This window comes from Muntiacus reevesi, chromosome 15, assembly GCF_963930625.1.
Source record: "Muntiacus reevesi chromosome 15, mMunRee1.1, whole genome shotgun sequence".
Classification (NCBI taxonomy): domain Eukaryota; kingdom Metazoa; phylum Chordata; class Mammalia; order Artiodactyla; family Cervidae; genus Muntiacus; species Muntiacus reevesi.
The window spans coordinates 41,502,479-41,527,573 of NC_089263.1; the positions used below are offsets into that span (position 1 = coordinate 41,502,479).

Below are 25,095 nucleotides of genomic sequence, written 5' to 3' on the forward strand. Positions count from 1 at the left end.
TGAGTGAATCGAGCATTGTTTAAAGCATCTAGTGGATCAGATGGTAAAGAATCTGCCTGCAATGCAGGAGAGACAGGTTCGATCCCTGGGTTGGGAAGATCACCTGGAGAAGGAAACGGCACCCGATTCCAGTATCCTTGCCTAAATAATTCCATGGACAGAGGAGCCAGGCGGGCTACAGTCCATGGGGTAGCAAAGACACAACTGAGTGACTAACACTCACTTTTTCTCCTAATATGCTATAATAATATATATGATTTATAATAGTATGTGTGTGCGTGCTCAATCAGTCATGTCCAATTTTTTGAAACCCCATGAACTGTAGCCCACCAGGCTCTTCTGTCTGTGGAATTTCCCAGGCACAAACACTGGAGTGGGTAGCCATTCCCTTATCCAGGGCATCTTCCTGACCCAGGGATCGAACCCAGTCTCCTGCATTGCAGGTGGATTCTTTCCTGTCTTAGCTACCAGGGAAGCCCATATAACAGTATATTTGATATATATTGCTGTATATCATATATGTGAGAGTATTATGACCATTTCCTAGAGTCACCTGTGATCGACCGGATACCCAATGAACAATTATTCTTTCTATTCTTTTTTTGTGTGCTGTTTTGTATAACACAGACAATTTGAAAGACACCTGGAACCAAGCTTCATATGTAGCCAAAGCAAAGCAGTGACATTGTTAGACCTTTCAGGGCCAGTACACCATAGTGCTTATGTTACTCCTGCTGACCTGGGAACTCCTCCCTTAATTCAAAAGAGAATTCTGAATTCAAGAAGATGCACAATAAGGAATTACCTCCTAGGTTCTGAAGAGCCTATGTTTCAGTTAACTAATGCACCACATGCGCAGACAGGTGATGTTTTAATGTTCCAGTGAATATGTGCGCCTTAGGATAACTAGTGGGAATCCTCTCCTTGAGGCAGAAGGAGCTTGTGAGCAGCACATGGTCACTTCTGCCTCAGGTAGAGTCCCGGTCCCCTGGGACTAGCCACAGATAATGTGAGGTCTGCGTGTTGTCCCCCGTGGCTCAGAGACACCGGCATGTGTGACTCCACCAAATGCCACACCCTGTCTTTATAGCAGAGCCTGCTGTCCATTTGGCTGGATCTTCGAATCAAGACATCCGCCTCCCTCAAGGCTGGATGTAAGGCTTGAACTAGCATCCCAGAGAAAAAAAGGTCAGCACTTTGATACACAGCTTCCATGAAATGGAATTTTAATGAGCAGAAGCAAAACCTGATCTCCTTGCTCAGAAAGCCGGCGATGTCTTTGTTCTTTTCATGTCGTAACATTTCACTAGCTCAACATCTCCCCTTTTATTCTGGTACTTCTCCTGTAAGAACTGAAGAGAGGCCGCCTGTGTCTCTCGGCAGTGTTTTCTCACCTAAGATGTGTGGATTTGTGTGTTTAAGGAAACTCTTAGGAAAGGTGTCTTGCGGTGTCAAGGTTTGTTGTTCTGGAGTTCTGTTTTAGAGGGAAAATAGTCAAATTTCACTAAATTAATCCAATTCGCTGTTGTGATTGGGGAACATGTGGCTTTGGGTACGTGATCATCATATAAAGCTCTTCTATCATCCTTCACATTATTGACTCATTGCCGGTGGGGGCACAGAAGGAAAGATGCAGGAACCAGAAAGCGCAGAGAGATTTCTGAGAGTTAAAATAAAAACCCACACCTTTGATGTGTGCTTTTCTGCACTTCGAGAAAATATACTTGAGTCTTTCTAAAAATAAGGCTTTTGTTTCCACAGCACTTGATGGTTAAAACTCAGATTGCAAAGGCAAAATTTGGGGAACTTTGTCTTCCCCATAAACAGATACATGTGGGCGCTTCTGGACATGGTCCCAGGCTCTCCTCGAGGTTGCTGGGAGTCTGCATGCGTGGGCATGAGCAGTCCAGGATCAGCTCCTGAGTGCAATCAGAGGGCAGCGTGGCACTTTAATGAGCTCGATCAAAGTGTTATTGTGTCCAAAGGCCAAAAAATGTAAGAAACACTTCTAACTCTTTTATCTGCTGCCAAAACAGGGTGGAAATATAAGTAGTGGAGCCCCATCCTCAGTCTCCAGACCATGCTTCTTTTGTGCTTCTTCACTCTTTCATGATGATGGAGATGTGGTTTAAGAGCAGACTCGCGTATTCCCGACGCTCACCCATTGCTCAGGTTGCAGAAATAATTTTCTCACACAGCCTCTCCTTGTTAACAGCAAAGTCATGGTAGGAGTTGTAAAACGCTACAGCCAGGCTCTACTGGCTGGCAAGCTTTGTGCTCACATTCATGTTCTGCTCTTGTCCTAACAGAATTATGTCAGAACAGTGAAAAACGCTGGGTTTGGAGGGAACGCGGAGTGTGTCCGAGACTGTACTTTATCACGGGTGGGTTAACCCAAGCCTGAAGTAGAAGAGCATCACAGATGCACAGCGCATCGGACATGAAGCACATGCTTGCATTTAAATCACGTATATCTTACTTTTTTACTGATGTAATTGTGAAATATGTTCTTTTTGCATTCATAATTAGGGGGTGGAACAGATGGTGAAGGCTCAGTTTAAAATAATCTGTCATTAAAATAACCTAGCCTACTGGTAATTCTTCACTCTAACTGGAGATAGGTCATAGGGAAAGAGTTCGGGGTGATTTTTTTTTCCCCTTTCTATGTTGGAATGTTGTAGAAAGAACCACTCATTTCAGAGTAGTCTTGTACGTGAGAATTGCCTCTGTAAGGGCACTGTAGTAAGATTTCACTCTGAAATTTGGTTGCAGGGAAATATGCAGGGGATAAAAAAAAGAAAGCAGACACAAAACAACTTTGACAAATATAAATCCATTTAGCACAATGCATTAAACATTAGTATACCTTCAATGATGAAGCTATAGTTAGTTTTATACCCTGCAAGGAAATAGCCTCATCATTTGACAAATACTGTTAGAGGCACTCGGCTTTTGGGGTTAAGAAACTGCGCCTTACACTTTATATGTTACTCTGATGTCAGGGGATATAAATTATAATTACAGGCATTATTATTCAGAGGCGCTGTGGCTCCTGACTTGTGTATCCAAGCCTCGCTGCAGCATGCGTACCTCATAGACTTACTGGGATGTGACAAAGGAAATCTCTCATCAGCCCTGTCGAGATGGCTAAGAACTGGTTTTAGTAGTAAGAAAACTGTCTTGATGAATCAGATACTTGCATGCCTTGAAAACGTCTGTTTTACTGTTTCTTCTAAGATTTTGTTCTCCTTCTGCTTTGAGGAAAGCAGATAGATTTCAGCGTGGCTTTGTAATAAATCTTCTCAAGGAGGAACTAGCATTAACATTTGTGTTGGTTCTTTTTCATCTTAATCCAACCTTAGTTAATAATCAGAAAATTCTACATACTGAGTAAAAAGATGTAATTAACCCTTTGACCCCAGAATCTTAATTGGCGCCTGTTGAAAACAGTGGGCAGTTTAAAAAAAAAAAAAATTAAAAGGTAGCCTGCAGTGATTGAAACAGCTCTATATAGTAGCTTTCTTGATTCAAAATTTTTGAAATTTCCACTGAACTTTCAGATTAATCATATCTGGTTCCCAAGACTAATTGAATGTTTCCTCCTTCCTCCCACCCTTTAAAATTAAGACATCCACATTAAACCAATATTGATGCTACTCTTAAAACTTTTCTAAGCAGCAAAATACAGCTAACTGTAGACAGGGATGACCCTGAAGCAGAAGGTAATGGCCATGTGAAGAGGGACCTTGCTAACCTGCTGGACACCGGGATTCATACCCCATTCTTTATTTAAAATATAATTATACCTGAATTATTGATTTTATCTCATACTATATACAGTTGACTCAGATGATAGGCATGAAAGTGAAAAATATGGTTAACTAACCTGTTTTGTTTACCTTTGTAATGGCAAACAACTAATCTAACTAGTTCCCCCCCCCACCCCCCACCGCCCACCAAATTGGCTGTTATTTTTAATTGAATTGACTGGATGCTTTGTGTCATGTAGACATAGCCTCATTTTAATCTCACCAGGAAATTGGAACATGTGTCGAAGCCTCTGTTTTTGCCAAACGAAACTGGCCAGTTCTTAGATCGCCGCTGCTTAATAGCATCAGATGTTTAGCCTCCAGATATTCCTTTTCCCTGCCACAGTGCCCAAACCTCCTTTAGTATTTTAGCAAGTATATTGAGGTAGGAACCTACTTTAAAAAACATAATCCCTTTCAGTGAGAAAGCAAAGGATGTGTGTCAGTGACAAATGAATAGCACTGAGTATTTTGGAAGACTATGAAAGGATCCAGTCTAACTCAGATCTTCCGAATGTCAGGAGATATCCCAGACTTCGTGAGACATCTGTGGCATCAGAATTCTGCAAATAATCTAACAGTTCCATAAACAGAACTCTTGGGGGAAAGAACTGCCCTATCTCTTAGTCATTCTAATGTGTGTGATGTGAGGGAAAGAGCTTTGGGCTTGGAGGTAGAACTGGATTTCCTAAGTCTTATTTGAGCAGTTGTTAGATGCTGGCTAAAGATAAATAAGATGTCGCCCTGCTCTTGAGAAATTCAGTCTCTTTGGGAGTTGAATAATTCTACTAGGGTGATGGGGCTTCCCAGATGGTGCTAGTGGGTAAAGAATCCACCTAATAATGCAGGAGACACAGGTTTGATCCCTGGGTCAGAAAGATCCCCCGGAGAAGGAAATGGCAACCCACTCCAGTATTCTTGCCTGGAGAATCCCATGGACAGACGAGCTTAGTAAAATACAGTGCAGAGGGTGCAGAGTTGGACACAACTCAGGATGTGTGTACACACACACAGACACACACACCAGGATGATACAACGTCATCCATGCTTTATTCATACTATGGAAGTAGTGTATTTAATCCCGGCTCTACCACTAGCTGGCTGTGGTCTTACCCAGCCACTTAACCTCTCTGTGCCACGTTTTCCTCACCTGAAAAGTGAGAGTTTAGACTACAGGGGGTCATCTCTGGGCCACCTGCATTAATCCTTTCTTCTGGTCTCAGTCTTTTGATTGTCACTGGTTCCCACAGAAGGTATCATCTATCTCTCTCTGTGTCCCACTGATCTGACAGTGGCATTTTAGGGTTTGGGAAAATGGCTTACACAACTCCCTGTGATTATATTCTAGACCATGGATCTTAGGTTGAATAGAAAAAACGTACTTAGGCCCTTCTCTCCCTGGAGAAGATCAAAAGAGGCAGTCCTAATCCTCATGAATCATCCTTAGGAGACACCTTGCTTGAGGTGAAGACATGTTGAAGTGAGATGCTCCCCAAACTTCTACAAAGGAAACTTCTCCATTTTTGCACTTTTGGTTCAAAGTAAGCTTCCACTGTACCACACTGGAAGCTTGAAAGTTTGGCTCTCACAAGGCTCAAGAAGGCTTGGCAATTTTGTCAAAGATCAGGAGTCCAGTTCTCTTAGATGGTGTTTTGTTTTCTGTCCCCTAGATGCTTCCAGGGAGATATTACAGAACAAAGGTGACCTCTTAGGGAAGTGACTTATGAATTCTTTTTGTCATTCCACTCCCCATTCATCTCCTCCAAATGGTAGGACTCTATCATTGGAACAAATCATTCAAAAACAAGGAATGATTTTTAAGAAGTTATAGGCTGCCTCAATACAAATATGTTAATTTCAGAAATGTTGTCCAATTTATCTTTTCATTAATGTCCTTGTATCAAGTAGAAAATCTTTATTTTTAGTGGAAGGCAAGGCAGTGTAGTGATTGAATCCGACAATCTGAGTTTGAATCCTAACTTCATCATTTACTAAGGTCAGGCACATTGGCTAACTTCACTAAACCTCAATTTCCTTGTATGTAGAATGTGGACAATAACATAATTACTTCAAATGCTACTTGTAAAAATTAAAAGAGACAATGAAACCTACTTAGTATATAATAAATGTGAGCTATTATTATTGTACTATCTTGACCAGAATCTTGTCTATTATGTAATTTGCTTTTATGTGGTGCAGTACAATGTGACTTTTGAATCGAATTTTTGAATTGTTTTCAGAACCCACTTGTTTTCACCCAGTTGTTTTCAGAGGAGGAGGCTGGGTACTTCTCATAGTTTCTGATCAGTGGGGCTGTGAAAAGGAATCAGGAAGCATGGAATCAAATTTCATATATACACACATATTCCCATAATGATACATAACCATATTTATATAAATATATTCAATATATGCATATAAAATTCCAAAAAAGTTCAGTATTTTAAGAGACTGAAATTATCACTGAGATTTAAGGCCGTGTATTTTTCTACCTGAATTTTACATGCTTCTTCCACCGTTCTGTATTTAAAAATTATGTCATTAGTTTAATGTTGCCACATACCTTGTTCCCAGTGAGGATTCCCTGTATTTCCAAACTCACAGCCTTTGTAAATATCACTAATCTTTAAAACTTCTTTTCCTAGGCAAGCAGTACTTGTGCAACCCACTTGATTAAAAATAAATAAAACAAAACACAAGATGTTAGGATGATGGAACATATAAAATGCACCTGGATTGCAAGAATTTGAAACAAATTTATTCTCAATTTGAGTGATATCTTTCAGGTGGGAGTCCATGATGATTTACACCATTCATCAAACTGAAAATGCAGCCCTCTGTTTGAAAAGTAGACTAACATTTCCGGAGCTACATATAATATGCAGTATTCTTTTCTCCCCCCTTTCTTCTTTTCTCTCCATTTCAGGAGTTGTAATAGAAACTAGATCTATCACAATAAAGCTTTAATATAGAGTTTTGCAAAAAAAGGATTACAATTTATGAAGCTTCAGCCTGTAAACATTTATCCATAATATATTGACTTTTCCTGTTTGTTCTAATACAATAGGCACTGGGATTGAGGCGAGAATAATCCTTTATTAATTACCAAATTATTGACGTCCATAGGAGCATAAGTGGTGATTTTACTTGTTCTTTATATAGGAAGTCTTTTTTTCTCTTGTTCCATTACAGTTTTCATTCCTGTTCAGCTATTTAATAACTGTGCTGATTTAATCTCAGTAACTACTGAATCCAAAAACATAAAGGCAATATCTCAGAAAGTCAACATGGCCTGATTTTCTACATACATGCAATGCATCTTGATTAAATGACAGAGACATAAGGAAGTGCCTGAAATAAGGGAAAGTTAGCTTGTGGTCTTAATTCAGATATTTTATTTGTTCATGTATAATGCAGTAGTTAAAGATCTTAGATTTCTGTTAAACATGAAGGAAAAGTGATCTTAAAATTGGTATGTGTTGCTTTGTATTAGATGCCTTATTAACGAAATCTCCATCACATATACTTACTAACCTTTTTTTTTTTTCTGCAGTCCCTGGATGGCTTTGTATTTGCACTAAATCAAGAAGGAAAATTTTTGTACATTTCTGAAACAGTCTCCATCTACCTAGGCCTCTCACAAGTAAGTAAAACCATTTTAGATTCTTGACAGCAATTGTGAAGTCTCCTTCAGCCTTATGCCTGTCCTTCTTCAACAGATATTCTGTTTGGAGTGAATTATCCAGTTTATTTTTTAATGGCTCTCCCTGACTCTGCTCACAGTCATTGAGAAAGCTGTATGTCAGTTCAGAACGTTAGGCATCAACTTATGCTCAAAACTTGAGTCCACCATCCCTACCCCCTAAGGATCATTATTAATTTATTGAGAACAAATGAAGTTTCTTCCCTTGGTTGTTTTGAACTTTGAAACCTCTGTGCTCGGTAGGAGAGGGACACACTAATAGTGCTTCCCTTGTGTCCTATTACTGGATGTTTATGGAGGACCCTGCACTGTCCTGGGAGCTGACACAATGACAGAGAGTCATTTGGAGTCAAGAAATGCTGAAAGAGACCATTAAAATGTGTTGTGGGGAGGAACGGTTCCTGCAAGTATGTATTTTGCTGCCTTTGCAAATGCTTCCTAATGCAGAAAGACGATTTCATAAAATAAGATAATCTTTTGTTATTTGCCATTTAATTACCCACACATGTCTGTCAGAGGTGAAAAGGGAAAAAAAAAAAAAAAAGATGGAGGCGCATGGGGGCAGGGAACGAAAGCCCTAGACATTCATTCCTGATAGTCCCTCCGAACACAAAAATTTGACTTTTGCTCAATTCCCAGACACAGGCTGCCACTACAGAATGCCAAAATACCCTGAAGAAAAGTTTGCAGTTCCACTAATTATCCAGATGTTTTCTCCATTAAAATGCTGAACATCTGGGTATCCTTGCCCATACAGGTGATTGGCTGAGCCTGACCCTTTTCATCTGGTGGTTTGGCACGAGTAAAACGCAGTTCCGTGGGAGGGATTTTGTATGTATGTGATGATCTGCCAAGTTGGATAATCTACTTCTCATTCAGTTGCTCCTTTGAGCTAAAGATGGAGATGAGATCTGCCTCTCTCCTCTTAGGCAAGACTCACCCCAGACTCATTGCTTCTGAAAGTTGGCACTGCTGTGAGGAGGCAGCATGGCTGGACCATTTTGGCTGTTAGTGGACTTGCCGGGTAATAGCTAAATCAAGAAAGACATCGGGAAATAATAAAGAGAGATAGTTGGCATTTGAGGAGGGTTGTGGGAGGAGGAGAAACACTGCCAAATTTAATTATTTACTTTTGAGAATCCAAGCCCGGGGTGGGGCGGTGGGCATTAACTCTTGCTTGAAGGATGTGCAAGCTATTGGCTATAGTGTATCTAGCAATTCTGTTTCATGTGGACTTGAGCAAACCAAATGATAGAAACTGGGCTATTGTCAACTCAATGTTAGTATTCTTGTGTCTCATGGAAATCTCTGGTTTTCTAATGTCTTTTAATAGACTTGAAGCCTTGTCTTAATCTGTTTGAGACCTAGTATTGGGAATCACCAGTGTTGGAATTGGTGTGCCCCCATGTTAGCACTGTTTACACCTGGGAGAGCCTCTGGTTTTTGTTCTGCAGTGCCCGTATTCATATATTTTGTGCAGGCTATCCAACAAAGTTTAATAAGCCCGTGAAGAAGAAGGATGAATAATTAGTTTAAGCAGGTAAATGCTAATTAGGGAACTCCTGAAAAGCATCCATTATATACTAGCTCAGAACACGTTTTACAGCCCTGGTTAGTGGTGTAATCCAAATTCTGTCAAGGCAACTGCATTTTCTGTAATTGAGATGTGTATGTTTGCTTTGCATAACAGATGGCTCTGTATGCTTAGACTGATAGCTAGGAAAATAATAATTGCATTATTCTGGCCAAAAGAATATTAGCTCTTGGGTTTTGGCCATTTCAGTCAGTCCTCCTGCCATCTGAGCATATGCACATATATGGATTGGATTTTCAAGGAAATTGATGCATCTGGAATAGTGTGGCCATCTGAAATATCATCTGTTCAAGAAAAATTTGGCTTTAACCCTGTGCTGGTTTCTCCTTAAAAGCAAGAGATTCCACTGCTTCTCTCCTATCACATTAAGTCAATCTTTTCCTATAATCTGAGGCAAATCATTGAGATTTCCATAGGAATAAGTCAGCTATGCAGACATGGTACTGTAGCTGGCAACTTCTGTACAGTTTTTCCCCGCCTCTGCGTGGCATGGGTTATAAAGTAAGTATGCATCAATAGTCGGTGTCTCGGCTCACCCAGGGGCAGGTGCTGGCCACTGTGGGCTGTGGCCGTGTGTGGAGGTTGTGGTTTGTGTCCCCACAAAGAGTCCAGTGTGCAGCTTGACAAACGTGGTGTGGACAGAAGTCTTCATTTGAGGGCGTTATGCAACTGAAATGATGAAGGGTAGATCACTCCTAAGTGATTTTTGCATGTACATATTGGGAGTTCAAAACAAATTTAGAACTCCAGAAGTTAGTTCTGGGTTAACATGGAAATAATCTGATAAGAGCGTAGTGTGTGTTTTCAATGCCCAAAGAATAAGGGGGAAACTATGCTAAAACTTTGGGAAAGGTTTTCCAATCCAATTAATGTTCTCAGCCCTAAAAGAGTAATTAGGTTTCCTGAGACATAACCCTTCCCAAGCTTCTTCAGTGCCCTCTTTCAGTTGTGAAGTACGGAGTGTGCTCACTGGTGACATCCAATGTAAAGTGTATTAAAAGTTATTCAATTAAGTACATCCTTAATCTTTTAAACACACACACACACCCTTAATTAAATGCAAACCACTCTGTTCGTACCCTACAACTTTGACTCAGTGATTTTTCCATCAAATTCTTGACAGTGATAAGGAATCTATATAGTTATGTTCCCTCCTTTCCTTTTTAAGCAGTGTTATTAAATCAAGAGTGTGTGTCATCAGATATGTATCCAGTGAAACTGCTGAGGAATACTGTGAACATGTCAGTTTGTTAGAACATAGCTGTGTCTGCATTTATAACTCTCAAGATGTATCTTACTCAGTTTTATTTTCTTTGAACATGTAAATAAATATGGTGGCTTTAAAATGGCTTATGTTCTCAAGAAAGAATTAGGATTCCTTTTTGGCTCATGAGAGAACTAAGTAGAGAAACTTCTAGCCAGCTCAGTTGTGTAGCATGAATATAGAGGCAGCCAGAGCAGGTTTTTCTCCTCCGCTCCATTGAGGGTAACTCCAGATGTTCACGATGCGTGCTTGCCACTTACTGCCTCTAGGGTGTTTTCATACCATCTTGATGATGGGAGTGAAGTGATCTATGCTATGATGATGTCCAGACATCTTCAGCAGACCTTTGACTTTGCCAGAGATAATCATTTAATTTAACCAAGATATGGTTTTAGGTTGTAGAAAATGCATTGTTGACTTGCATCCCTAGGTGTAAAGATTCCCAGGTACTCACTACGCAGCCTTACCTTAAAGGAAGATGCCCAGATATCGCTGCTGAGTTCGGCCTGCATGGAGATTAAATGACTTCTGCCTGGTGATGGTGTCTGGAGCTGCTAAATACAATTCTGCTCCTTACGTAAAATGGAATAGGCAAAAGTGAAAGCAAAGAAAGAAAGCAGAGTCATTTCCCTAATACTGAAAATGCAGCAATGATGGGTAGCCAGCTTTTATGGAACCTCTTCCAACATGTAAGGGGCTTAATCACCAAAGAATCCAAAAGAGACTCTATATGATAAATAAAAAGCATTTCTACTTCAATATAGGAGTAGAAATTAAAGTTTATAGAAATATTTATTTGTTGATTTAAACCCTCCTCTTTCCAAAAAAGAAATAGCTTACATAAACATATAGAATAAAAGTAATGGCAAAATAGAACTAGGGTCTAGGGAAAAGAAAGATAAACGTAAGTAATCTGTTGCTGCATAGTAAGAGAAGCAAATAAAGGTTTATAAGAAGGGATATAAATGATCTGATAAAGTATCAAATTTACCTATGAGCTTCCTGGCAACCAAAGCAAGAAGGAAAATATAGCCAATTATAGCCAACAATTAAAAATAAGAAAGAATTACTTCTTAAGGAAAAGAAAGATTTTGGTGACTGAAATATTAAAATAAACCTCAAATACAATTTCTGTGGGAGCTAATATGTGGATTATGACTTATCAGTTTGCTTCCACTGGAATCCACATTCAGAACAAGGCTATAATGACCCGTAAAACTAAGGGGAGCACACATATTGCAAATCGCATAAGGAAGGAGAAGATACTGCTCCCCTCAGATCATTTTGAGAATGATGTTCTGACATCTAGTACTTACAGTGGCATTGACTAGCTTGATGTTTTATGTGCTTTTAAACCAGCTTTTCTTAATCCATATTCAAATACTGCATTTTCTTTTAAATGCCGATGAAAGTCAAAATTTTATTTGTCAGAGGCAGAGGACTTCAGTCTCAGTTAACCAGAGGATAAAAGTGGACCCTTCCAAAAACATTTTATCTTGAAAATGGGTTAAAAGATGATGATTCTGATGCACCTATGCCAGAAAAATGTTTTCAAGTTAACAGAATTCTATTTAAAGCATAATGGGTCCTAGAGCAGATGGGAAATTAACAGATTTTTCCACTGTGATAGCATAAGGAAATATACTATAGCCAGCTAAACCCTCTCTTAAAATATACTCTTATCACCTGCCCATGGCCTCCAGTGCCCAGCTTGCAGATGAGTTATTTTCTTTCTTCTCACCACATTCCCATCCTGGCGGAAGATACTTTGATGCCATCATTGCAAGCCAGTTAGAAGGAAGCTGCAAACAAGGTTATGCATTGGCTTGATTCAAGGCAGCTTCCTGAAAGAGGTAGGGTGGCTGCAGCTATAAGAGCTAATGGAGGTGAGAGTAAAAAGATATAGATGGTCATTTAAAATTTTGTCTTTTTTGTTAAGCCGTGCAGATATATTTACCATAAACTCCTTTCCCCATCCTGTTGTTCATCTCCATATTTTAGGTTTCTCTGCATTTGTTATATAGAATGGCAAATAAAATTACAGCTCTAGCACACAAGTACAAGGTCAAATAAATGACAGAGCTCAGTCTATTTGTGAAGCTATTCTGAAAGGGAACCATGGTGCCAAATGTGGTTTATTTGAATAATAAAGAAGAATTAGATTCCCCTGATAACTTGGCTGAGGGCCAATAAATCACTGGAGGTTAAAGATGCTTTGCAAGCGCCATGTCTTTCTTTTGCTTTTCTGAACTGCAAGCCTCAACTCTCCCATTCTGTGTTTCAGTGCAAATCAACTTAAGGTTAGTATGCGGTTAATAGTCTCACTTCCATGCTTATAAAAGGTTATATATATATATATACACACACACACACATATATTTCTTTAGCAGGGTGGAAAAAAGAAGACGTTAAGTTACACATTATTACTCTTGTTAGGCATCATCATGTCCTAGATAGGTAGACTATAAAGGCAAAACAGGTGTTCTTTCAACACAGCAGAGGCCTTATAATAACAGAGCCAAGTGTTAGCACTTTTTCAATCTGTGTGTGAAATTGATGCAACACTAGGATAACGAGAGTTCCTTCAATCAACAAATACAACTCTCCAAATATTGCTTGGTGCCCCTTTTAAAGTCAGTCAAGTAAAAATATAATAATAATAATAATAAAGTAAGTCAAGTAGGCATATCTTAATTTTTTAAAAAAAAAGAAGGAAAGGTACATAATTTTCTACAGCTTGTGTTTTGTCATTTTTGTTGGTTTTTAACCTCAGCAAGTCTGCATTTTTCTCCTGTACTAATCATAAAAAGTTCATCACTTCTTGGGCAACAAAGAAAAATGCCCTTTTGAATGTGGAAGCTCAGAGGGTTTAGAGACTATTGAGAAAATATAAGTATCAAAATAATTCAGAAACAGGACAAGGCGCAGTGGCACATTATCAATTTACAACATTTAAATTGATAAATGCTTGGTAGTGAAGGCCTACAAGGGCACTTTGAAAAGCAAATAGCGACCTGGTGAAGAAATTGATTTCCCCCCCCCCGAAAATGACTGCATGATGCATCATTTGACTGCATGCTGTCCGAGTGCTTGACAGAGATAATCTCAGCAATCCCACGGGCGACCTTATCGTTCTCACCAGGGCAACTTTGTCTACGTTCTGACTTTGTGCATGTCAAGGTTCCTCCCAGCAGGATCCTTGGGGGAAAAAGTTCCTCTGTTCGATCCAGATATTGAACTGCTCGCTCTTCCCCATTTTCCTCTCCCGCCCCCCTGCACCCTCCCAAATAGGCAAACACGCCTCTTTATTTCATCCATAATTATGAATGAGCCGGGCGGAAGACCACAGCAGCTCTGCCACCGATCTTTGTGGAAACCCTTATTACCATTTAGTTCACAGAGTTCTAGGTGATAACCTGTATTAGCAGGGATCAGATTATCAGAAAGAGTAGAAAAATTCCCTCTTGTTCTTCTATAGTACATGGCACTTCTTAGCAAAATGGAAAAAGCCAGCCAGTTTCTTTCAGCCTTGTACTTGCAAGGAGTTTTTTTTTCCCTCTCCCCTACAGTCTTTACACAGAAAGCTTCTGAAACTATTTGACTCCTTACCATTTAGTTTCTGATAGTGTTGTTCCCTCACCATCCAGTAATTCTAAGTATTTCTCTTGTAACTTTAAAATGATGTAATATTGACGTAGGGCCCCAAGAGTATGTCACCGTGGGCTCTTGGGCTTTGAACTGGCGTGGCAGCGCCTGTGGAAGAAATCTGATAGAACCCACGAGGCTTCCTCAGGACCAGTGGTGTTTGGAAAATATTTTTCTGCCGAAGAGGGATAATTGACGATTTCTTTATCTTTAAAATATTTCTACTGGTATATATGGATGTGGATGTGTGCGCCTTTCTGTTTATTATCCGTTATCTTCCTGCCCCGGCGGCTTGTCCCTAATCATCACAGTTCTCAATTAGCCACTTCTTGAAAGCAGCAAAAACCCTGTCCAGGGTTGACACCCTGAAGCTCCAGTCCCCACCGGCTCTGACACCCTCAGTTCACCCGATTCCACCCCTTTTACCTCCTTCTTTCATCCACAACATTAATTCTGAGCGAACAAGACGTGCTTCCTTGCTTTTGACAAGATTTGCTGCAGTCTCATGCGACAAAAACCCAACACTCATTCCAGATTCAGAAAGTAGGATTTATAACAGCATTTTAATTTAATGTTGGATGTCGAACATATAAAGAGATCACAGTAGTACTAGAGCTGAAAATTGATGCCTTTTTTATTAGTGTCCTCTCAGAAGTGGGTGAGACGCTGTTTGTGCAGTGGAGCACAGAACAGCAGTCAGATGAATGAGGATATGCTATCTGCAAGGAATCATATTTCAAGCCACTGTCGGCCTCTATTGATGTGCGCAGAGTTGAAAGGTTATGCTAGTAAATGCCATCCGAATTTCCAGCATTAGAAATCGGTGGAATAATCTGCTGGCTGTCACTTTATGCTCAGCCTAAATGCACTGCATGGGAATGTTTTACTTATTTTAACTCCAAATTAATTTCTTATTACTGGTGCATGGCTTTCTCTCTTCCATACTTTCATCAGTTCCCAAATGGGACTGATTTTTAACTGGCCTTCAGAGTAAACCAAAATCCCTGAAAGAAAATGAAAGAAATTTGCATCATCATCCATGAGAATTATCTTCTTTTTACTTATGCCTTTGAGCATGTTTTTTACCAGGCATTGAGGCTAAAACACAGAATGTCACTATGCAAAAAGGGTTTTTCTAGTTAGGCTGAATCACAGAATCACAAGACAATAAAAGATAGACTCGCTGTTTTCAAATGTATAGTTTGAAGACCTTTTACATTGCTTCTTAATTTCTGGAGTTAGTATGATCAAGAGAAGAAAAGGAAGTGTAGCATCTTCATTTTATGGGATCAAGAAATCTAAAGTCAGGGGAAAAAAATACTTTTTGAGACACTAGCTTGCTTTATTTGTGTGGATAAAATGGGGGTTTTTTCATATTCATTTTTAAAGTAGAGCACTAAACAAAAGTAAGATGGAGAAGAAAATTTAGTCATCATTCTAAGTCCGTAATTTATTCATTTTTAAATAATGAAATGGTGTTTTTCTGAATTAACCCATGTATTATTCATGCAGGCATTGGCAATGTAATGTCCCCAGTTTTCTGGAGAGCAGTGTACATTTCTTTGCCTGACAAGCAGTATTTTCTATATGGTATTAATTTAATGGCTTACTTTATTATGCAAAGTTGGAAAGTAAAGATAATTTCTGTCTATAATGTGGTGCTTATACAGGCAATATATGCAAAATAATGCCTCTAAACCTAAACCTTCCTCAGTTATCCCGGTCCCTAGGAGAGTGATGAGTGAGGGCAAACTGCTCATATGAAGAATTAGAAATAACTTGACCTCCTGGGAAGAAGGTCATAAAATCGTTAAATTCACGTGAAATCCAAATTTCATTTCTACACACACACACATTCAATCTATATTGGGTTTTAGCTCTTACATAAGAAGGCATGGTTTTTATAACAGGAGTAACATGGCAACAATTTCAGTGATCATTTCACTTGGAATATAATAAGTAAATCAACCAGGATTTTGCATGAGTTCTAGAACCAGACTGATAACCTGAAAACCGGTGCTGACTTTAGACAACAAATGCCATGTGACTTTTTATCCTTCTTACTCCCTCTGCCCCCTTTGGATGACAGTCCGGAGATGTAATCTCTTTCCTAAAGAGTCATTTTTAAAGAGACTGATAGCAGTTGTTCCAATGATTCAGAGCATCTTTTGATGTGTATTCATATAAATAGATGCCTGTTCACATGCCTCTATATGTAGATAAATGTATAAAATTGGTTTCTTTCCGATTTGGTTTTTATGCCTACTGTACTTTTATCTACAGATATAAATAACTTCCGAAATGATTCACTGAAAGAGCAAACCAGGTTTTCCTTTGGGTATCTCCTCCCCCCTTTTGGCCTCCTATAACTGCAAACTTAACCACGTTCAATAATAAGACAAAAACTTCTTCTGATGCTGTTAATTTTTAATGTACTGGCAGATTAAATCTATTACTTTCAATATCTATGCAGACTTTTTTTTGAAAGCAAAAGAATGTACGCACAAGGAAGTTTTCCCTGGGAAAGAAAAAAGTGGTTTGAGCTTGGTAGCTTTTAGGGCAAGGCAGGACCCTTGGCAGGGCTTCCCTGGTAAAGAAATCTGCCTGCAATGCAGGAAACCCTGGTTCGATTCCTGGGTGGGGAAGATCTGCTGGAGAAGGGATAGGCTCCCCACTCCAGTATTCTTGGGCTTCCCTGCTGGTTCAGTCAGTAAAGAATCCACCTGCAATGTGGGAGACCTGACTTCAGTCCCTGGGTTGGGAAGATCACCTGAAGGGAGACATGGCAACCCACCTCAGTGTTCTTGCCTGGAGAATCTCCATGGACAGAGGAGCCCGGTGGTCTACAGTCCATGGGTCCCAAAGGGTCGGACACACCTTAGCGAATAAACAACAACAGGCCCTTGGCAGAGGTGACAGAGATCACCTACATGCCAAGTGTAACATTTTGGTAGACCTCAGAAGTTTGTCAGTAACAGCATTTGGATATCAGGTGAAGAATCATATGTTGCACTTAGCTTTTTCCCTAGGTTTTATAGAAGCAAGTTTTGTATCAAGCAGTTGCCTTCCTTTTGGCCTCTCTCCCCAATAGAAACCTTGCTTTGGAACCACAGGTAATCCCTTTTATAATGCTTTGCCAAGAAAACTATAGAAAATTGCCTCACGATGAGGAAAAAGCTAAGGCTTTAAGAAGCAGATACATGAGGGATGGTTTCACAAGTTTTAGTATAATTCTATAGCCTGTCTTGACTTTCAGATGTTTGTTCCTATTGTACTTTATTAGCTGCTTAGGTCTGGTTAACCGAAGCTCCTAATTGTTAAGCTTGATACTCTTAGGAGCTTAAAATTGCATAAAATGTGCTTGGCTATATATAGCAGACATAGCAAGGAATGTTTCCAGAAAGCCGGCTTGGTAGCATTAGTTAGGATCTTCCTATGAAATGTTCAGGTTGGCTTTGCCTTAAGAAATGTTGAGGCTGGCCAAATCACAAAATGGCTACATAAAGATTATTTGTATTACCAAATGTTCCTTTAAGTGGTGAGTTCCACTCTTGCTTTTAAGTATCTATGAAGAAAATCATTGTCTACTTGATGAATCAAAGTGGGGGGGCTAGTGAAGGAAGGGGAGAGAGGCACAAAAAGTGTTCAGAGGTATTCTGTTGTCAAATCAATCAGAAATGACTGTGTGGAACATGAGATTCTGTTGGCAGACAACTTTTTAGGAGCAAGCAGAGCTCACTGCTCCTAGTAAGAATGGGGATCTCCTCGCCTCAGTTGCCAAGTGTGAGGGGAATGTCATTTGCAACCTGGTCATACTGTTCATTCTAGTTGTCCAGGGTCATGTCAAAGCACTTGCAGTGAAAGTTAGGCGTGCCTGTGATGTTCTGTCTGCATATCTGTGTCAGGAAGATCTCCTGGAGAAGGAAATGGCAACCCACTCCAGTACTCTTACCTGGAAAATCCCATGGACAGAGGAGCCTGGTAGGCTACAGTCCATAGGGTCGCAAAGAGTCAGACAAGACTGAGCGACTTCACTTTCACTTTCACACATCCCTTAGGACAGAAGATGCAAATCTGAGGAAAATAAGAGGTGAGAATGGGAACAAATTACCTGAAATTATAAAAAGAAAAAAACATAATTTTTCCAGTTCTTTGATTAGGATTGACATCCCAGAGTTTGCAAAGAGCAAGAAAGGACTGTGCCATTTCACTACATCTCCAAACCTTTTCAGCTGAGCAGACAAGTAAATCATACACTAACTGGGACTCATTCAGCTCTTTAGTAAAAAACCCTGTAACTTTGAGTGTTAACATACATCGAAATTAGAAGAGTTGAACGGAAGATATTTCTAAAATGTCACAACTGCTCTGTGACACTAGATGATATGTTTATCCATTCATTATCGCTGAGAACACCTGGGACAGTGCTCAGGAAATCAGATAGTGCCTTTTAAAATAATTATAAAAGAGGCGTAGATTAGCAAGCTGAGGGGAAAATAGACAATCCTGAATCATGATGTTACTAATTTTGATCTGTTTGGGGGCATAAGCTTCCAAGTCACAACAGTGTAATAACTGACTGCAACTGTCAGCAGCTCTGAGGAGAAGGAATGCCAAGCAGGACTGTTTCTGAAAAGCAAATGTTTTCCTGGAGGTGAAATCCCAGCATTCGCTTTCTGTTTATAACATTAAGACACGCCATTGGTGGTGTTTGCCCTTGTTGGTTTCTGGCTTGTGTGCTAAATTGCTTCAATCGTATCTGACTCTTTGTAGCCACATGGACTGTAGCCCACCAGGCTCCTCTGACAATGGGGATTCTCCAGGAAAGTCTGCTGGAGTGGCTTGCTATGCCCTTCTCCAGGAATCTTCCCCACTTAGGGATCAAACCCAGGTCTCCCACATTACAGGTGGATTCTTTACCTCTGAGCCACCAGGAAAGCCCTGGTTCCTGGCGTGGCCTGCCTTTTATCTGTTAGACATTTCTGCCTTTGGAGAAGCAGGAGAAGGCCCTCTGGACCAAGGTCCTGGAAACCTCGTTCTGGTCTTGTCTCTGCTTCTGATCAGGTGAGTTACCTTCGAAAAGCCTGGATCTTAATTTTCCTTAAGTGTGAAGCAGAGGGGCAATTTCTCAGGCTCCTTTTTCTTTAAAAAAAAAAAAAAAATGTGCTCTCTGAAATTCATTCAGCACTGGGCGTTTTATCCTCAGCACCAGGGTACGGGGTGGGGGAGGGGAGCCCAGCTGAAGAAGTAGGCTATTTTATTTTTAACCTTCAAAGGAATTTAGTTGAGCAGATGCTACCCTGAACTAGTCAGAGTAGAAAAGAAATGATATGGCTTTTAAAGGGCACATCTAGCATATCTACTGGGGTAAAGTAATTCTGGCAATGCTTCAAAGGATATAACTTTTGATGGTAAAGTAGGTAGGCTATGGAATGAAATCACATATGGCAGGCTGTCAAAGTCTCCTACACTTTCAGTACATTTATATAAGTGCAAATGGAAGCTGCTTAGATGGAGTCCCAAGCAATTTCCTGCTAAGACTGCTTTCAGATTATCTGATATTATTTGACTAAATTATCTCTGTAGAAGCTGAGGACAACTTTTATGATCAAATATTTTGAAATTAGTTTTCCTCGTTGGCAGATTATCTGAAATATGAATTGCTCTCGTTTGAGCACTTGAAATTGAAAGGCTTTGGTAATAGCAATTATATAAAAACAAGGGTACTGAAGTGCTGTATATCATGCTGAAGGGGATATGTTTATAGGTCAGTGATGTCAATAACTGTAGTTCTCCTAGATACCTCGCTGTTACCCTTTCATTCTGGGCTGATGCAAAGGACAGACTGACTTTCTCTTCCATACACATGTTTCATTTTTTAGAACAGATTCAGATTTTTATTGACTCTAGACATTTAAACATAATCAATTCATATTTATTACATATCCCAGATGTAAGGTTTCTGAGAGTGTAAAAAGTGCAAATACACTGAAAATTTGTGTAGAGTCTTAAACAATTATGTGGCATTAATAAATATATGATTGATTTGTGTGCTCTTGATGCCTTCTTTGTGACATTTTCCCATCCCTCTGGACCTTTTTTATTCATGTATATAGCCTCACAGTTAACCAGAATTATAACTAACATTTATTAAGCCCTTACTTGGTCCCAGGCATGGTTCTTGGCACTTTACTACCATTAAACTTTATAATCCTACCAATCATTAGGTGCAATTACCATTCCCATTTAATGGATATGAAAACTGAGGCTCAGTGAGGTTAAATAGCTTGCCCAAAGCATTACAGCTAGAAAGTGACCAGACTAGCATTTAAACCTCTCCCTATTTACTCTGAAGTGCTTGATGTTAACTATTATTATTATTGCTAGCTGCCTCTGGGAAGTTGTAGTACTTAACAAGTAGAATTATTCAAGGTTTATGAATTAAGAGAAGCTGAGATTTGGAGCAATTAACCATCCTGCTCAGAACCATAAAACAGTTATTCCCACAATAAGAGTGTTTATAAATGAACTTCTGAAAGCATCAGTAAAGTTACCTAGATATATTAAAAAACTCTGATATTCAACATTATTAGAAATACTCCAAAATTCAGTAACAGAGCCCAGTAATAAATATAAGGATCTAAACCCATAGTACCTATGATATTTCCTTCACATTTGATATATATTCATGCATGCCAGTATTCAACCAATACTGGGTGACCCACATGTCCAAATTAAAATAAACTGAAGCTATTTATAACTAAGGCATAGTTCCTATCCTCAATGACCCAGTTCCATAGATATGGTAACCAAGCTACAGTGACCTATGCATTGTAGGCCTCAGATAGTTCAATGAATAATGAGTGTCACATATTCCAATAAAGAGATGCACTATAAACCACAGGAATAGAGAATGTGGATAACTAGTTGCCTAGAGAACTTTACAAAGGATTTACTAAAGAAATGGTGTTCGGTTCAGGTGTTCATGGGCATTTCCCATCTGGAAAAGGAAAAGGTGATATTCCAGGCAAAAGGAGGTGTGTCTGTAAGGTCATTTCTTATGGTAAGAGGTGAGTCTGGAGAGGTAGGACTGGACTGACCATAAAGAATGCTCAAGGAAGCATAGAAAAGGACTTTCTCTTCTAGATCCTGGGAAACCATCAAAAGTTTTAAAGGGAAAAGTGAAACAGTAGATCTGTGCTTCAGGAAAAAAAAAATATTCTGGCAAAAAAATTTAGAAGATACTGAATAGATGGCAGTCTTCCAGCTAAAAGGCAGACAGATAGCTTAGGAAAGAGACTTTTAAAAAATTACAATAGAACACATCAGTGGAAATAAAGAGAAGGGGGGATGGTTTTGAGAAGCCTCTTTGGGGTAAGATAAGTGCCTTGGTGACTGTCCAAGTGTGGTGGAAAGCAGAGAGGAAATGCATTTTTACAACTTAATTCCAATCTAGACATGAGACATTTGAGAAACTTGTGGGACATCATTGAACAGGCTCCAGAGCTCAAGGGAGAGGTTGGGTTCAGAGTTACAGGTAGGGAGGTGGTTAGCATATAGATTGTACCAGGGTCTGAAGAAGGCAGATGAGATTACTGAGGATCTTGAATTTGCAGTTCAAGAAGGAGGGACTGGGGGCTGCTGAGAAGACCCCAGTTTACTGGTGGGTCAAGGATGAGATGAAAGTATATAAGATGAAACACAAATGATCAGAAGGCAACCTGGAGAGGCTCCTCCTCTAGGAGAACCATGGATGTTGCCATTAGGAAAGTCAAGAAAGCTTTTTCAAAAAGGATGTGATCAAGTGTCCTAAAGTTATAATATTACAAGGACAGAACACAGCCATTGCATTCATCAGTTAGAAGATGACCAGTGATTTGAGTACCATCAGGAGCATCACTTTGGCTGAAGCCAAAATGCAGTGGGCTGTCGAGTGAGCGGTACCAATATGTTTGGTGAGTATTAGCCTCTCTGCCAGGAAATTCAAGAGTTAGAAGGTGCAGAGGGTGAAACGTAGTTTGAAAGAGAGCTGGGCTTGATGGGTCTCACTTCTAAGTTTGCCGTTGTTCAGTCGCTCAGTCATGTCCAACTCTTTTTGACCCCCGGACTGCAGCATGCCCGGTTTCTCTGCCTGCACCATCTCCCAGAGTTTGCTCAAACCCATGTCCATTGAATCAGTGATACCATCCTACCATCTCGTCCTCTGTCATCCCCTTTTCCTCCTGCCTTCAGTCTTTCAGCATCAGGGTCTTTTCCAGTGAGTCAGCTCTTTGCATCAGTGGCCTGAGTATTGGAGCTTCAGATGACTTTAACATTAGGTTGATAAGTTGCATGCAGAGAAAGATACATTGAAGATTCTAGACAGGGAAAATCTTTGGACCCAGGTCTGAATAGGATAGGCTTAGTATAAAGGGTGTGAACCAGGATTAGCTCTAGCTCTTCTGCTGTAGAGAAGTTGAGAAATGGACTTTGAATATGGAAGTGGAGAAGGGGAGAGAAAAGTTTTGAAGGAATTTCTGGTGTCTGTCACCTGGTAACCGTGTGGCCTGAAGACCACGCTATAGCTGCTTTTGCTGGGATTGATCAGAATTGGTTCATGCACATAGGGGTGCAGGTTCACCCACACAGGGGTACAACTGATAGAGCTACAATGTAGCAGTAATACCAGGGGTAAGGCAAGATCAAAGACGGAAATACTAGTTACAGGCTAAGGCCAGGGTAAGTCCCTTTCCTGCCAAACTTGATGGAGGTGCCACCCATGAGACAAGAGAACATTCTAGGGGCAGTCGTGACTTCAACCACGGGTCAAGGCCCAGTATAATTAAATAGTGCCATTTGATGTACCTTGTTAGTCATCTGAATTAGGTCTGCTGCCTATGATCTTTCCACTGTTGGTATATGCTCAAGTCTACTACAAAGATTGCTGAGTCCAAATTTCAGAAATTGTATTCATTGGTCCCCCATTAGCATCTGATAATCTATATAGAGAGAGAAACAACTGGAGAAAATATTTCCTGTAATACTTTTAACTTTGAAGTCCCATCTTTGCTTCCTTTTCTGCTCCTCTTAAATCACACATAAGCACTTCATGTGATGGGTGATTTTGCAAGTCTCTCTTTGCATTTGTAGGTTTTCCAATTGTCCTAAACATTCCCTGCTAAATACTGAGGTGCCCACATTCCTTTTCTGCCCATCTGTCTCTCTATACAGTTATTTCATAATTGGTAAAAGGAATATTTTTGTAGAATTACAATGCCTGAGAACATGATAGTCCTTCAGTAAACTCTTAGTAAGGTAAGTGATTTGTTTTGTTGTTTGGAGTTTATTTTATGGTTAAAAAAAAATCCCTTTTCAACCTATTTATAATTGTGTTAACTAACTGTAAAATAGAAAACTATCTAATAATTATAACTAGATATATCTGCCATAGTGATGATTTGGTTCATGTCAAAGTAGGTGATGTAGATTATAGAGATTTATATAGATTCTTCAATATCTTGAGAATGTATCTCAATACTGCTTTTTGTTTCTTGAGAAAAGAAACTAGAAGGAAGGAAATAAGGAGAGGGAGGAAGAGAGAGAGAGAAAGCTAAGAAAGAATAAAAATATTAATTTTAGCCTTCTTCTCCCCCTCTTATTCCATACCCTGACCTCCTCATCCCCTCTCCACTAACCCTGAGACCGCTCAACGCTTGGGTCTCTGAATACAAACCTGTGGCAAACTGGCATTTTACAAATATTTAAATGGAATGTGTAAAGTAAGGCATGATATATGCCCACTTGCAAAGTGGGCCCATTAAATGAAACAAATGCCACCAAGTCTGTTTCCAGCTGAGGTTATAATGTGAGGGACAGTCATGAGCGCCAGATTCCCTTTGTATCCGCCGCCGTAAACCACACAGTTTTTAGTGCCGTATGAATTTGTAGAGCTGATTGTTTTATTATATTTGAGTGTAAATTTTTCATCCCTTTCTGTTCCGCCACCCTTCTCAGAGAATACAGGTTTTGTGCTGATACGATGTTTCCTAGCTCTGGGCATAGCCTGGCCCGACTACTGACTGTAATTTACTTTTTGGTGTCTGTCGCCTTGAGCTTGCCTTCTGACTAGCTTGTTGAATGATGTGCTAATCCATTATATTTTTCAGACAAGTGTATCGACCAGTATAAACAGACTGGAGGGCACAAACCTAAATGAAAGCTATACTTCCCTGAATCATTTAAAAAGCTCCAGCTTGGTGGCAGTGCATAGTAGCTGGGCTTTGTACATTAAGTAAAAGAAAGAGAGAGAGAGATCTCAATAAATAAAACAAAAAATTGAAATATCCCTGCCTGTGGGGACTTAGTCCAGGTTTCAGATGTCCCTGTATTTTTGTTAACACAATGATCAGAAAAGGCTACTTTAGAATGCCCTCTTCTAATGCAAATCTAGAGTAAAGCCCAGCATTTAGCATCTCCTGTCCCTGGTGAGACTTTCTCACCTGCTGTTCAATCCTAGGTGTCTTTAACTTGAAGCCACCGACATACCTTGTTGTAACACATGAAGAGCAGAAAGTGGGCACTCAGGAATTTCAGCAGAAAAGTTAAGCCTTAGGTCAGCCCCGTTTTGAATCTTTCCCAGTGTCAGAAATGTGGCAATGGATGGCCGCGTGGGTTGGGCAAAATGCATTTCATGTTAATCTTCCTTTTAAAAAAGACTGTCAGGCAAACCAAGCCCATCGATTTGCATGACCAAAGGCAGGAGGTAAAGATTGACCTGTCACAGTGTGAGTAAAGATACAGTAGCTGCTGAAACTTTTGGTCTGTACCCTCAAATTTAGCCTGACACCCAGTCACATTGTGGAAACGGTGTTCTTCACCTCAAATTACAGCACAGCCAAAGGGAAGCAATCCCCTGATGATGCACATGGGCTCAGTCTGTCTCCTCACCTCTTTGATACCTATTACTTTACAAGTAGTTCTACCAGGGAATTACTCAGATCTCTTCACATGGCCAAAGTAAAAACATACAAGTCCATTTTTCCCAAATCTCTTGCTCAACTTCTTGAGCTTGCAGGGCAGAATGCATGTTTCTCACATCTG

At 39.9% G+C, this 25,095-nt stretch overlaps 1 protein-coding gene across 1 annotated transcript in view; it reads left to right on the forward strand.

Moving 5' to 3' along the window:
- The window catches only part of NPAS3 (neuronal PAS domain protein 3), an 811,965-nt gene that overhangs the window by 552,057 nt on the left and 234,813 nt on the right, over positions 1 to 25,095 (forward strand). Inside the window, exon 5 of the mRNA XM_065906065.1 lies at positions 7,364 to 7,453. Within this exon, the coding sequence (XP_065762137.1) occupies positions 7,364 to 7,453 (90 nt within the window). The remainder of the gene's footprint in view (positions 1 to 7,363; positions 7,454 to 25,095) is intronic.